The 14,652-nt window shown below is 35.9% G+C and overlaps 1 protein-coding gene across 1 annotated transcript; it reads left to right on the top strand.

Annotated features, from left to right (window-relative positions):
- Positions 1 to 230: 230 nt before the first annotated feature.
- Positions 231 to 2,388, top strand: LOC129875560 (nuclear transcription factor Y subunit B-6-like). The gene is made up of 2 exons (XM_055950868.1): positions 231 to 327; positions 1,850 to 2,388. Exons 1-2 carry the CDS (start codon positions 231 to 233, stop codon positions 2,386 to 2,388), a joined length of 636 nt encoding a protein of 211 aa, XP_055806843.1.
- The last annotated feature ends 12,264 nt before the right edge of the window (positions 2,389 to 14,652 follow it).

Below are 14,652 nucleotides of genomic sequence, written 5' to 3' on the forward strand. Positions count from 1 at the left end.
TAGTATTATATAATTTTGTCGTTTCTGGTCAATGCTCATTTGTCTAATTGTGGAATCTTATTTATCCCGTTGAATACCTTCTTCTCGTTCACTGCGCCTTTCTGCCATGTGTTCCCCTCGCTCCCCCTCTCTCCCCCGCTCTTAAATATTGTAGCTATAAATTTGGGCACTTATTACATGCCAAGAGCCACATACTATATAGAGATATATATATATCTGCCGAAAGAGAGATGGATAATGGTAATCATGTTGGTGGTTCAGGAAATGGAGGATTTCACAGCTATCGTAGATCCCCACAACCAACCCCTGCCCATTCCCCTTCTCCCGGTATGCTACCTAGCTTCTCTTTTACTTTTACAAATGCATTATATAGTATTTTCTCTATTTATATGTATGATCAAAATATTCGTGAATTTTTATATTTGATATGTTTACTCAAGCTGAGCAGTTCTATTAAAATCTACCTCTCAAGGTAGGGGTAAGGTTATATACACATCACACTTGAGCAATTATATACTGGGTATGTTGGAATATGCTTGAAGTTTTGTATATGCTGAAGCACTCACAATGCTAGCCCCTTATCTATTTATTCCTTGACCCAAAAAAGAGAGCAAAAAAGGATACTTTTTTTTCCAGGGGAGTTAATCTGGCTGCTAGCTAGCTAATAATTTTTATTTGCTCTGTTGAGTTTTTTGAAGATAATAAAAATGGAGAGCTGTAACTTGTGTACGTTTTTTGGCTTGCTGTATCATCATAAGTATGTCCGTCTTTAATTGGCTAGGGACCATATATGCATATTTTTTTTCTTATATATATTTGCGAAGCTAGTTATTTGTATATCAAAGATCAATTCATGGTAATGGTGATCACTAAGGCCATTTTTGGTTTTCTTTTGGAACTTTAAAAACAAAAGGGAAACAAGTGGCATGCATGCAATCTTTTTAACTTATAGTATGTACTCTCTACTCCTTTGTTACGCGTGTCTCCCCTCCAAAAAAAAAGAGAGAGCGAGGAACAAACCGTCTAAAGTTAGCAACTTTGAAAATCAGCTAGCTGTATTACACAAATTAAAGTCTTTAATTTTTGAAAACAATATTTTTGAAAATAAATGCCTTCAGTGTCAATTACAACATTAGGATATATATATATATATATAACACTTAAGTGAATTTATTTTTTTGCTCTCTGCTTTTGCCATAAAATTAAAATTCAGAACAAATTTATCATCAGAAAAGATAAGCATTTTAAGAAGTTAATTAAAATCTAGGAATCATTTCTTTATCCAAAGTTTGAGAAGCATAGCATATAACTCTAAGAACAACTAGTACTAGAAATATAGAGTACATGAAAACAGTGGGTAGGGTAGTATCCGTTACAATAAAATTTTGTCTTTTTTCGATATCACAATTATGGTAAAATAAAAGGCCTCTGGATCAGAGGAAAGTTTGGATATATGCGAGGATTAGTTGAAGAGTAGACAAAATAAGATAGATCACGAAAACTACGTGAAGCGATTTATGTCACTTTAATTAGTCTGTATTCACACTAGTTAAATAATATGTGCTTTTGGTGTTTACATGAATATTGTCCAAAATTCATAGTTCCGTGTTACAGTAGCACTACTCTCATATCCACCTAATAATTAGGGAATCATATATATTCGAGCACCATTAGTTTTGTAATTTCTTCAATACTTGAAAAGTATGTTAATAGCAAATGTGACTTAATAATGTTTAATTAGACTATAAAAGCCTAGCTAGTTGTGATGAAACAAGACAAATATTTTAATGATATATACTATACTTCTTTATCATTTCACTCTGATGCTTTGCGGTTGTGTGAAATTAAGCTATGGAGATGAGCATGGGATTGCCTGCTCATCTCAACCAGGCAATTACTGAATGCATCATCCGGGAGCAAGACCGATTCATGCCAATAGCAAATGTGGTTAGAATCATGCGCAGGATCCTTCCTCCCCATGCCAAGATATCCGATGACGCCAAACAGACCATCCAAGAATGTGTCTCTGAGTTCATAAGCTTCATAACACTGGAAGCCAATGATCGTTGCCAGCGTGAGCAGCGTAAGACCATCACCGCTGAAGACTTGCTTTGGGCCATGAGCAAGTTTGGTTTGGATGAATACATTGAACCCTTGACTTTGTACTTGCATAATTATCGTGACTTTGATGGTGGTGAGAGTGAATCCCTGAGAGGGGAGCCATTGTTGTTGAAGCGCCCAATGGCTCATGATCACTATGGTTACTTTGTGTATCCACCACCTATGGGCAGTGGTTGTATGCAGGGTGGTGCATCGAACGGAAGTTCTTCTCAGTGTGCCGTGGCTGCTGTGGATAGTGAAGTTGAGTCTCCTGCGAAGGAGGATTAGGAGTGATCAGTTTCTCTGGTAAAGGAATTAAGTGAAGAATATGTTTTTTGAACTAAGAAATTAGTCTATCTTTTCTCTGTTACCTAATTTGCGACCTATTGGCAATCTAGGATAGTTTTTAATTTGCAAAGTTTAGGAATGCGTCTTTCGAACTAAGTGAGTCAAATGGTGGGCCCTCCAATTGGCTGTTTAAATATTTTTCTACCTGTCTATTTTGAGTATTCAGTTGGTGATTGCTTGTCACTTGTATTTTTTTTTTATGCAAAATCCTTGAAATCAATCAAACACCAAGTTTTCCATTCATGAGTATATGTAGTGATAAAGGACTAAAACATCAAATAGACTAATAGAGTTGCAACAAGCCTAATCAATATAGTATCTACTACCCCTTTGAGGCTCGACCAATTTGTTGTAATGGATTATATTATGCAGTGCATATGTTAGAAGGATGAACACGACTATTTTTGCCATTTCAAGTTTGTTGAAGCATAACATGGTATGATTACTATTTAATACTTCCTCCGTTCACTTTTACATGTCACATTTTGCTTCTCGCGAGTCAAATTGCATGAACTTTGACCAATATTTTAAGATGTATTTTTTAATCATATTAATATACGAAAATGATTGCAATAGTCTTGTCATGACCCAAAAATTTGTCGTGATGGCACTTGTCTTATCCCAACAGAAAAGTCAGCCGAAAATCCAACGAACACAGGAAATGCGTAAGTAAAATAGAATGAACGACTAAAACAATTTCAATAACATAGATAACATAATATTTCTCAACTTTTACCCCAAAACTTGTTTGTCACGTATACAAGCCTAGAAATATTACATTAGTGTAATAGCCCATCTTATATAATGGGTTTTAAAAGAAAAAAATTAAATGGACTAAAACCCAAAAGTATAAAGCTGCGGGAGAAAGAGTAAAATAAAGGTTTCTGAAAATAAGGGTTCTAAAAGTTAGGCTTTGCTGAAGAAGAAACAATATAGCTTGGAAATATATTATAGTATTGAAAGTTTTAATTGGGTAAAGAGCTACAAGTTTCTGGCAGCACAAAGAGAAGGAGAAAAATATCGATGGCATCGGATTGATTAGGAATTTTGAGAATTTTAGAAGAAATTGACTCTGCACTTGCTTCCCGTAAAGGTCTCACTCGGCAAAAAGGTCAATGTTTAGTTAATAAATCTTTTTCATATGAGTTATCTTCTTATGATTTTGAATTTTGTTGGGTACAAAGCTAATTTGATGATATTAGAAAACAGTAGGCAGCGGTGTTCTTTCTTGGTCCTAAGTGCCATTTGGTATACTTCTTGGTAAGGAATTGGATGAACAAACTGTATAAATAGGTTGAATGGCTAAGGATATGAACTTATGAATAATATATGATCCGATGAATGGAGAGTCAATCAGGAAAGCTCGAGGTTTGGGTATTCTAAATTTAGTATGAATTAGCATAAACAAAGGAAGTAATATGAGATTATTATGATGTGATTATAAATTGCTAGAAGGAAATCTACGAAATGCTCGAGGTGATGCTTATGGTCCTTTTCAACATGAGTATTGTAAGTAGTAATCTTATCAAAATTTGTGTTTTGTAACTCTCATAATTTATACATGGTTTATAAAGTGAATGTGTTACCGAATGTTTGAAATTTACATGTGGGACAAGTCTTTTACTTGATTAGATACCGAAATAGTTATTTGAGATGAACTCGGTTTTATAAGATATGTTTATTGATAATTGAGATATGATTACCATTATCGAAAGGGTTTAACATTTGCTTGAGAAATAGTATTTTGACATGCGTTTTCATTAATGTTTGACATAATATGAATTGATAAGACTTAAATGGCTTGTACTATTTTGAGAATGCTCCTACGGTTTACAAAGAAAAGTATAAATGGGAGTAGACCTTGATGGATCCCGTAGCCAACGATGGGTTCGTTAGATCTGGAGCACCTTGTATTTGCAGATTACCGATAAAGCCTTCACTAGTGGGAAGGTTGAACTAGCATACCTTTACTGATATCCCTTGAGAAGGGATCTTCTGATATGAATATTTGACTCCTTTGAGGGGCCACACTGATTACATGGTTTATTCTTAGAAAACCTCCCAAATATAAGATTTGATATAAAAGTATTTACTAAGTTTATTTCTAAATGGTTAAACTGAAATTTGCTTACATGACACAGACAAGATTCATTTCTGTTACTGTTTTCTAAAAAGACATTTGTTTAATGATTTTGATTATCATACTAGCATATTTTCTGACTTGTTCCTCATTAAAACAATTGTAGTTAAGTGTTATTACTCACTGTGCTAGCGTCTGACTCCTCGCTAAATATTTTTACAGAGAACACAGGTGACATTAACGAGGATTTCATTAACTGAGCTAACGAATTGACAATCCATGGTGAGCCTTGCACTTGTTCACGCGGGCCTCAAGTTTATTCATTGTTATGAACCTTTCTTTGAACTCTTAGATTTGCTCCATAGTCATTCTTTTTATCAAGTCATGATTATTCTTTCGCTATTATAGACGTGCGACTAGTTTTAAAGTTCTTTCTGTATTTGGAGATAAATTGGTATTATAGTGGAGCCATTAGATTATTGATGGATATTGTGACTTAATTTGGAGATGTCTTTAGTTGTGTGATTGATATCTGAGACAGGAAAAATTTGCATAGGCCCAAAAATAGAGAAAACTCTGCCTGATTTTCTATAGAATTTTTTTAAGGCTTGCTTTGGGATCGCTCCCCCCTTAGCGTCGGTCACGGTCTTAATTTGGGTCGTGACAAAGTTGATATCAGAGTCTAGGTTATTCCTGTTACTTATGGAGAACACGTTAGTAGTAGAATCTCAATTATGGTTATGTTGCCGGCCATTTCTATAATTGTGATTCTGCGAGGGCATAATAGGATGTGTCTTTCTTTCTTTCTTATTCCTTCTTGTGTGTGCCACTAATAGGGTCGACCAAATGAATCTAACTATGACACCTCAAAATACCTACGCTAAGATTTGGACCGCTCTTCGTATGTGTATAGGCTTGAACTCGAAGGCTTCAAATTGTATATATGATCTATGATTGATTCATAAGTATTTAAAGTATATTAGATGTGATTTAGGATCATAAGGGATCCCAAAAATCAAGCCAAGTCCAAAGAATTCCTCTCGGCTAAGTTTTCGAATGAGTTTGTATAAGGGTCAACTTCAAACGACCATATTTCCTAATATATAATGAATTGGGTGGCCATTGGCCTATCAAATTAAAAGTCTTGGAGTCTTCTTTCCAACTCCACCAAGATTGTATTTTTCCGAGTTTGGAGTCAAAATTTATGCTTGGTCGAACAGAGAGGACATGCAACGAACTTTGACCGATTTCCAGATTTTGTAGGGGTATTTTGGGAAAATTACCTAATACCTATATATAGGAAATTGGAACATTTTGGGATCACTTTTGCAGTCTTCTCACCTCCAAAGAACCCTAATCTTCATCCTCCTCTCTTCCAAATCATCTCCAACAAGATTTGCCAAAAATAATAATAATCAAGGATTCAAGTTTTCCATTGAAGACCTAACATCTAGGTTTCTTCAAAATCTACTCTAAGGTATATAAGGCTACTAAAAATATGGATTGAATTCACCATGTGCCCTACATCTTCTTTGATATTGAATGTTCATAGGAATTGAGTTTTCTTGATAGATTTATGTCCTAATGAGTGTATACATCTATTAACTTGATTTTGTTATGTTGATATTGATAAGTTGAGAAATTGATAAATGCTTCATATTTGATATGAGTTGATTGATATGAGTTGTTATACATATTTTTTTATGTCTAAGAGTTGATTGATATGAGTTGTTATACATATTTTGGTATGTTTAAGAGTTGATTGATATAAATTGTTATATACATATTTTGTTATGTCTAAGAGTTGATTGATATGAGTTGTTAAACATATTTTTGTTATAAACTTAAATATTTGAGTATCCTAAATTGTTGAGTTAAAGTCTTGGTGAGTCATGATTTAGCCCCAAAGGATTGGCTAAATGAATGGAGAAATGATTAGATAGAATTAAATGTTGTCATAAATACATATCTAAACTACTCTTGGAAAATTATGATTGGGGTTGATTGAATAATATGATTGTTCAAGAGGCTTGATTTGGGATAGAATTGATGAATTGACAAGGGTCCAAATGAGACTGGTCGATATGATTAGATTGAATTGATTGGATAGAGTTTTATGAGCATTGAGTCTTGGGAGGAGTATCCAGCACCGAATTGGGAGGACTATATCAAACATAGTCCTATTATACGTTTGGCGATGTAGTTATTGGATTCGAGTTATTACTTACTCTTACCCAATTCAGTGCTCGATACTCCTCCCAATAGTGGCGTGTCGCACCAAGGACCAAACTACTGAGCCTGTTTTCTAGCGCTATAGTGGCGTGTCGCGCCCTTGCAGTGCCAAGCCTAAATTTTCTGGGTTCTGGAAAAATGGGCTTAAAAATCCTGCGTATCTAATAGTGGTGTGTTGCGCCAAGGAACAAACTACTGAGGCTTGTTTCTGGCGCTATAGTGGCGTATCGCGCCCTTGCAGCGCCAAGACTAAATTTTCTGGGTTCTGGAAAAATGGGCTTAAAAATCCTGCACATCTAATAGTGGCGCATCGCACCAAGGACAAAACTACTGAGGCTTGTTTCTGGCACTATAGTGGCGCGTCGCGCCCTTGCAGCGCCAAACCTAATTTTTCTGAGTTTAGAGTCCAGGCCTGAAATTCCTGTAGTACTAGCCTGTAGAAAAAGGGTCATAACGTTTGATTCCCAACTCCGAAAATTACAATCTTGGTGGCGTTGGAAAGAAGACTGAAAGACATTTAATTTGATAGGTAGTGGGTCACCCATTTAGTTATATTCAAATAGATATGATCATTTGAAGTTGACCCTTATACTAACTCATCCGAAAACTTAATCGATTGGAATTCTTTGGACTCGACTTGGTGTTAGAGATCCCTTATGACCCCTAAACACATCTAACACACTTAAAATACTTAGGAATTAATCCTATCTCATATATAAAATTACAATTCCTTCGGTTCGAGTCTACACACATGCGAAGAAATGTCTGAGTCTTTGCAGAATTTTTTTTGGGGGTGTTACAATCATATTAAATTGCATTGCATTTCTATCTATACTACTTGACTTATCTGATTAATTGTGATAATGAACTGTCCTTATGTGTTTACTTTAATCGCGCAATTCTACATAAATTGGCGGCAACGATGCCGAAATAAGACTTTTTTGTATGCATGTGAAAATGTTCCTTATTTTATTTCATAGACTTGATTAATTTCTTATACTTAGTCGGTCAAACATACTGAGTATATGTGAATTGTACTCACCTACTTCTATATCCCTTTTTATGCAGATCATATTCAGGGTATCTTGCATGGCAGTTGATCGTTCTAGCATATTCTACACATTCATATTAGTGGTGAGATCCTGTAACCCGTATCGCCACTAATTTTATATTTCATTTGTAGTCTTTAGTATTATTTAGAGACTTTTGATGTATTTCAGATTTGAATCTTGTATTAGATGTTCTTTATACTTATGACATCAAGTTTTGGGATATCTTTTTTGTTGTCCTTCTTTTCGTTATTTTTTGTCCTGACTTCCCCTTTTGGGAGTCTCGTATGAGTTTTACTTTTAGACTTACACATCAGGTTTGGTGTTAAGACATGTGCAATTATGACCTCAATTTTTGGGTCGTGACAATGAGACACCAAATTTATGTTGACCTTTTCGGTGTGAAAAGAAAAAACCACAAGACCAAAGATCCACTATAAACAATAAGAGTTAAAAAAATGTTCTACTAAATGACCACCAAAGAAGTGCCAAACAATAAGCAACAGTAACTACAAGATAGAAAACTAAAGAAGTAGAAGATGTAAAATCACCAAAATACAACTACTGTTCATGAGTTAATGTCTGGAACTATAGGGCTCCAAATCCACCTCTCTCAGTTCCCATCAGAAATTAAGTTTAAAGGAACAAGTTGTCAAAAAACCAATTCAATCAGACAAGAATCGAAGTGGGAATAGCAATTTGAAAATGGTTGCTAGGGCTTGAGCTAAAATCTGCACTCTCTCACTTTTCTCTCTATTGTGGCTGCTGATCTCTCTGTTGTGAATAATGAAAATAAAACCTAAAAGAAATCTTACATATGCACCATAGTATTGGGCTTATGGACAAAAGTGGGTTGGTCTAAATCGGGCTTTTATTTATGAAAAAATTACGTAAATGCACAACTTATTTTACCATATTTTCTAAAATTGTTTACCATTTGAAAATATTATAAAAATCTGTGCTCTCTCCAATTTCGGATATGTCCCTTTACGCGATGTATCGATCGAATACATCACTTTATGTGATTTATCGAGACGTCAAATACATCATTTTACGTGATATATTGATCGGATACATCACTTTAAGCGATGTATCGATCGGATGCATCACTTTATATGATATATAGGAAACGCCAGGTATATCACTTTATGCGATATATTAATCGGATACATCACTTACACAATGTATCAGAATATTTTGGGATGTATCCGGATTCCACCAAATTTAAGGAATTTTTGTAATTTAGAAAAGAATCGGGATAGAATGTAACAGGCCTTGACATTCTCAGATTTATGAATCCTTCCATTTATTTATCCACACGAGAAGGGAAAAAGATCCAAAACTCAACAGTATCAAGAGAACTTTTTCAGGGATAACTTGAAAATGTTTTTCAATGCCGGGACTGCTTAGGAAGACAAATTATTGTGAGATTTTCCAACAAATTTTCCCAATACTTTCTCAACTACTGATGATCATCGAGTTAGGACAGACAAAGCTACAAATTTTATCAAACTTCAGAACAATGACATGGAAGAGTTTGTAGTAGAGAGGAAAAATCTGATAAGAGTTCATGAAGAGAGGAGATGCAAACTCTTCGAACAGGCAATTGAACTTGATAAGATATTTGATTTCGAACTGGCTAAACTAATCGAGAAGTAGCCCCCCTACAATCCAAGCAAGTTTAAAATATTATTTCAGCTTTAAATTTTGGTTGAAGTCTGATCATGTGTTATGTTGATGCTAAAGAAATAAAAACTATTAATACATATATGCCTTCAACTAATGATGCACTCGAGTTGGTATTCAGACATTTTCAGGGGTTTTATCTGTTTTTGGATTTTGAAGAATATATGTTACCTTATTATGATCACTTAAACGTGCGGCTTTTCTTGGTAATTGAATGATTCTGCAGTATGTCTTTGCTAATTCCTTTCTGACTATACTTAATCTACTAAAATTTTGTTAGATCAACTTGATACATTTATTAATACAATTATTCTAATTTCACCTATAATTTGTGAAATTAGATAGCATTCATGATTGAATTACCTACACATTCATAAAATAAAAAAAAAGAATGCTGGACTTAACCTCAAAAGGTAATTTATGAGTCCAGCATTCTTCAAGGCCATACAAAGAGACTGCTAAAGCTCCATTAATGGAGGTTAAGCTCAAGCATTCATTCACTGAGGAAAGGAGAAGAGAAGAGAAGAGACGAAGAGAGAGAAGAGAGAAAAGACTAAATGAGGAGAGAGGAAAAAATATCTCATCTATTTGTTTTCATCACTTACATACATGTATATATCAAATGCCTCTTATATGTGTATTGAGTACATGTACACTACTAACTACTTTTCTAACAACCTACTAACCACTTAGTTAGTTTCTAACAACCTACTAACCACTTAGTTAGTTTTTAACAACCATTAATTAGACATGGTAGCTTGACTAACTAGATCCTTAGTCAACACTCCCCCTCAAGCTCATGGCCTAAACAAGTCCATGACTCCTAATCCATTTAGATGTAGTTGATGTTGTGCTTTTCCAAGGCTCTTTGTGAGTAGATCAGCAAGTTGATCTTCAGTGTGAGTGAATTCAGTTTTTAGGATTCCTTGACATATCTTTTCTCTTACAAAATGAAAATCTATGTCTATGTGTTTGGTCCTTTTATGAAATATTGGATTTGCTGCAATTTGTATTGTAGATTTTCTATCACACACCATTCTAACAGGAAGATCAACTTGAATGCCAAGTTCTTTGAATAAGCCAATCAGCCAAGTTACCTCAGCTGCACAGTTTGCCATGCTCCTAAATTCATCCTCTGCTGAACATCTGGAGACTGTCTCTTATTTCATAGACTTCCAAGAGATGAGAGCTCCACCAAATTTGATTAAGTATCCAATAACAGACCTCCTAGTCTCTAGGCATGCACCCCAGTCTGAATCACCGTAGGCAAGGAGCTACTCTGTGGTTTCTAATGGCATGAAAAGTCCAAGACCTGGAGCTTCTTTAATATATCTGACTACCCTGAGTGTTGTATCCATATGTGATTCCTTGGGGCAATGCATATATTGGCTCAACTTTTGAACTGAAAATGCAAAATCAAGCCTAGTCATGGTAAGATAGAGGAGTCTTCCTACTAACCTTTGATATCTATCAGGATCCTTCAGTGCAGGGTCTTCATGTTCTTTTTTTTAGAGCAACAACTTAATCATACTTGACAGAAGTTAGTTTTAGATTTTGTTCAACTAGTGTAGCTGCAGGTTTGGATCCCCCTAAACCAGTATCAGCTATTAGCTCCAGTGCATATTTCCTTTAAGACAAATGAATGCCTTTGCTGGATCTTGCATCCTCAATTCCTAGGAAAAATTTAAGTTCTCTTAGGTCCTTCATCTTGAATTGTTTTTGCAGGTCCCTCCTTATGCAGTCTATCAGAGTTTGCTTGTTATCAGTGATTAAGAGATCATCTACATAACCAGTACATTAACAATGTCACCTTCAACTTGTCTAGTGAACAATGAGTAGTCATAGTGGCTCTGAATGAACCCCAACTGTACCAAGGCTCTGTTAATTTTAGATTCCATTGCCTAGGAGCCTATTTGAGGTCATAGAGTGACTTGTGGAGTTTGTAGACTTTACCTTGCTCCCCCTGTCTTGCAAAGCCAACAGGAACAATCATGTATACCTCTTCTAAGAGATCACCTTTGAGGAAGGCATTGTGAACATCCACTTGGTAAATGCACCAGCCTTTGGAAGCAGCAAGAGCAATAATGGATCTAACTGTGACCATCTTAGCAACAAGGCTGAAGGTCTCACTATAGTCAAGACCTTCTTGTTGGCTATACCTTTTGGCTACCAATCTTGTCTTAAACCTTTCAACCTTACCTGAAGCCTTGTACTTCATTTTGTATACCCACTTGCAGCCAATAGGTTTCTTGCTGGGGGAAAAGTCCACCACACTTCAATTATGATTATCCTTCAAGGCACCAATCTCAAGTTCCATAGCCTAGATCCATTTGGGATCAAAAAAGGCTTCAGAGTATGAGGCATATTCAGTAATAGCTGAGTAGGCAGCTAAAGCATGAACATAAGATGGAGACAAATGAGTATAGGATAGATGATTAGACATGGAATATGAAGAAGATGTGCTATGGTGTGCAGTGACAAAGTGCTGAAGCCACAAAAGAGGTTTAGTTTGTCTAGAGGACTTTCTAGGAGAAAGAACTATTGGAGTAATAGGAAGATCTAAGAGAGGTGAGGAATGGTCTGAGCAAGATTGATGAAGAGGTAAAGGAGATTGAGATAATAAAGGAGAGAGAGACTGTTATTTAGGAGGAGGATAAATAGTTTGTGTAGCTAGAGTAAGAACAGGAAAGACAGGATTAGAGGAGGCTTACAATTCTTTGAATGGAAAAATATCCTCCTTGAACACTATATTTCTATTAACAAACATAGATTTGGATTACAAATCGTATAAGAGATAGCCCTTTTGTGACAGAGAGTATCCCATCATGACTGCAGGAATGGCTCTAGGTGCAAATTTGTCTGAGATCTTTGGGCAGGCAGCATAACATAAGCAGCCAAAAGTTCTTATATATGAGAAGGAAGGGGGTGATGAATGTGGTAATTCAAAGGGATATTTGTAGTAAAGAAGTTTGGAGGGAAGTCTGTTAATAATATAGACAGCAGTGGTGACACACTTACCCCAAAATTTCAAAGGTATGCTAGCTTGAAATCTGATGGCTCTAGCCATATCTAGGATAGTTCTATGCTTTCTTTCAGCAACACAATTTTGTTGAGGTGTATAGATACAAGTACTCTGATGAAGGATACCAAGAGTAGAAACTAGAGATTGGAAGTCATGACTAAGAAACTAACTGCCATTATCAGTCCTAAAAGTTTTAACAATAGTAGAGAAGAGATTGTGAATCTGTGCAAAAATATTTCTCAACACCACTGTAGTATCAGCTTTAGAGGTAATAAGAAACAACCAAGTAAATCTGGAAAAATCATCTACTATAGTAACAAAGTACTTCATTCCAGAATGAGTTGGTACTCTATAGGGGGCCCAAATATCACAATGAATAAGTTCAAACACTGATTTAGAAACATGAGAGCTAGCTGGAAAAGGGAGCTTAGTTTGTTTAGCTAAAGGGCAGACAGTACAAGGTAAATGCACAGTAGTATGAAAAATATCAAGACCAGTGGATTTCTTTATTATGTTCATAGGAGCATGACCTAATCTTCTATGCCAAAAGGAAATAAATTCAAATTTGCTTTCTGGAGCAGAGGAAGTATTTATTGAATGTGCTGATGGAGAAAAGGCAGGGAACGAGTTGATGAGACATTCCTTGAGGATGTAGAGACATTGATCTTATGTACCAATCCCCCTGACCAATCCATTGGAGAGATCCTGAAAAATATAAAAATCAGGAAAGAAAGTTGCCATACATTGAAGTTCTTTAGTAAGTTGTGACATAGACAGTAAGTTACACTTGAAGTCTGGAACAAATAGCACATTACTAATACTTTGACTACCAAGTAATTTAGTTCTCCAGTGTGTGAAATTGATGCTACATTACCAGTAGGAAGGTGAACTTCTCTCCTCTCAGAGCTAGGCACAGGTTGAAATGTATTAAGTACATCAAGATTAGCTATCATATGATCTGTGGTTCCAGTCTCAACTATCCAATCCATAGGCACATATTTGGAGACTAAGGCAGACAAGGTACTACCTGCAGTAGCTGTTTTAGCTGAGTGCTCCCCTGTATTTTCACTTCCTTTAGACAACATCTGGATAATCTATTGATACTGATCTTGTGTGAAGAAAGTTGCTGGAGATGAAGGATTCAGAGTGGACATGGCATTGTTAGTAGGTTGAGAGACTTCAACTTGATTGGCATAGGAACTGGTGCCTCCACCTTTCTTCTTTGATCTCCACCCAACAGGATAGCCTTTAACTTTGAAACATTGCTCCTTAGTATGTCCCCTGTATCCACACACTTCACATACAACTTTCTGAGGCTTCTAAGAGTGGGGCTTGTATTGAGAGTCATAATGTCCTTTATGTGGATGACCATCACCACCTTTTTGTTGATGTCCAAAGTTACCACTTCCATGAGTATATGCTTTCTGGGTGAATAAGGTTGTACTTTCAATAGTCCTATGAAGAGAAACATCTGAACTTGTATGGACCAGGTTTCTCTAACTTTCATGATCTAAGATGAGTGAGAAGGCTTTGTTTAGAATGGGAGTAGGAGTCTGAAGAAGAATTTATCCTCGACAGCTGAGTAGGACTCATTCAATCCCATTAGAAACTGAAGTAGCCTTTGATACTCACAATGTTCTTTGAATTTTCTGGACTCATCATAGAAGCATCCTGGATAAGGCATGACGGAGTCGAACTCATTCCACAGACTCTTAAGTGTGGTATAGTAATCAGTCACTAAGAGAGTTCCCTGGCTTAAGATGTGAATCTCCTTATAAAGATAGAACATATGTGCGCCATTAATCTTGTCAAACCTCTTTTTTAAGTCACACCACACTTTGTGAGCATCATCACTATATACTACACTACTGAGTAGGCCTGGTCTCATAAAGTTCATAATCTAGGAAAAACAACAGCGTTGCATTTTTCCCAAATATCAAAGTACTTTGGGAAAATTTTAACTTAGGGTATCTACCATCAACAAACCCTAATTTACTCTTACCTAGCAGTCCAATACGCATGGACCTACTCCATATTACATAGTTCTCTAAGCCAGTGAGTTGCAAAGAGATTAGAAAGCTTCCTGGAGTGTCACTAGGTTGAAGATAAAGCGGACGATTGTGATCTATCACTGG

The sequence above is a fragment of the Solanum dulcamara genome, chromosome 2, assembly GCF_947179165.1.
Source record: "Solanum dulcamara chromosome 2, daSolDulc1.2, whole genome shotgun sequence".
Taxonomy (NCBI): Eukaryota; Viridiplantae; Streptophyta; class Magnoliopsida; order Solanales; family Solanaceae; genus Solanum; species Solanum dulcamara.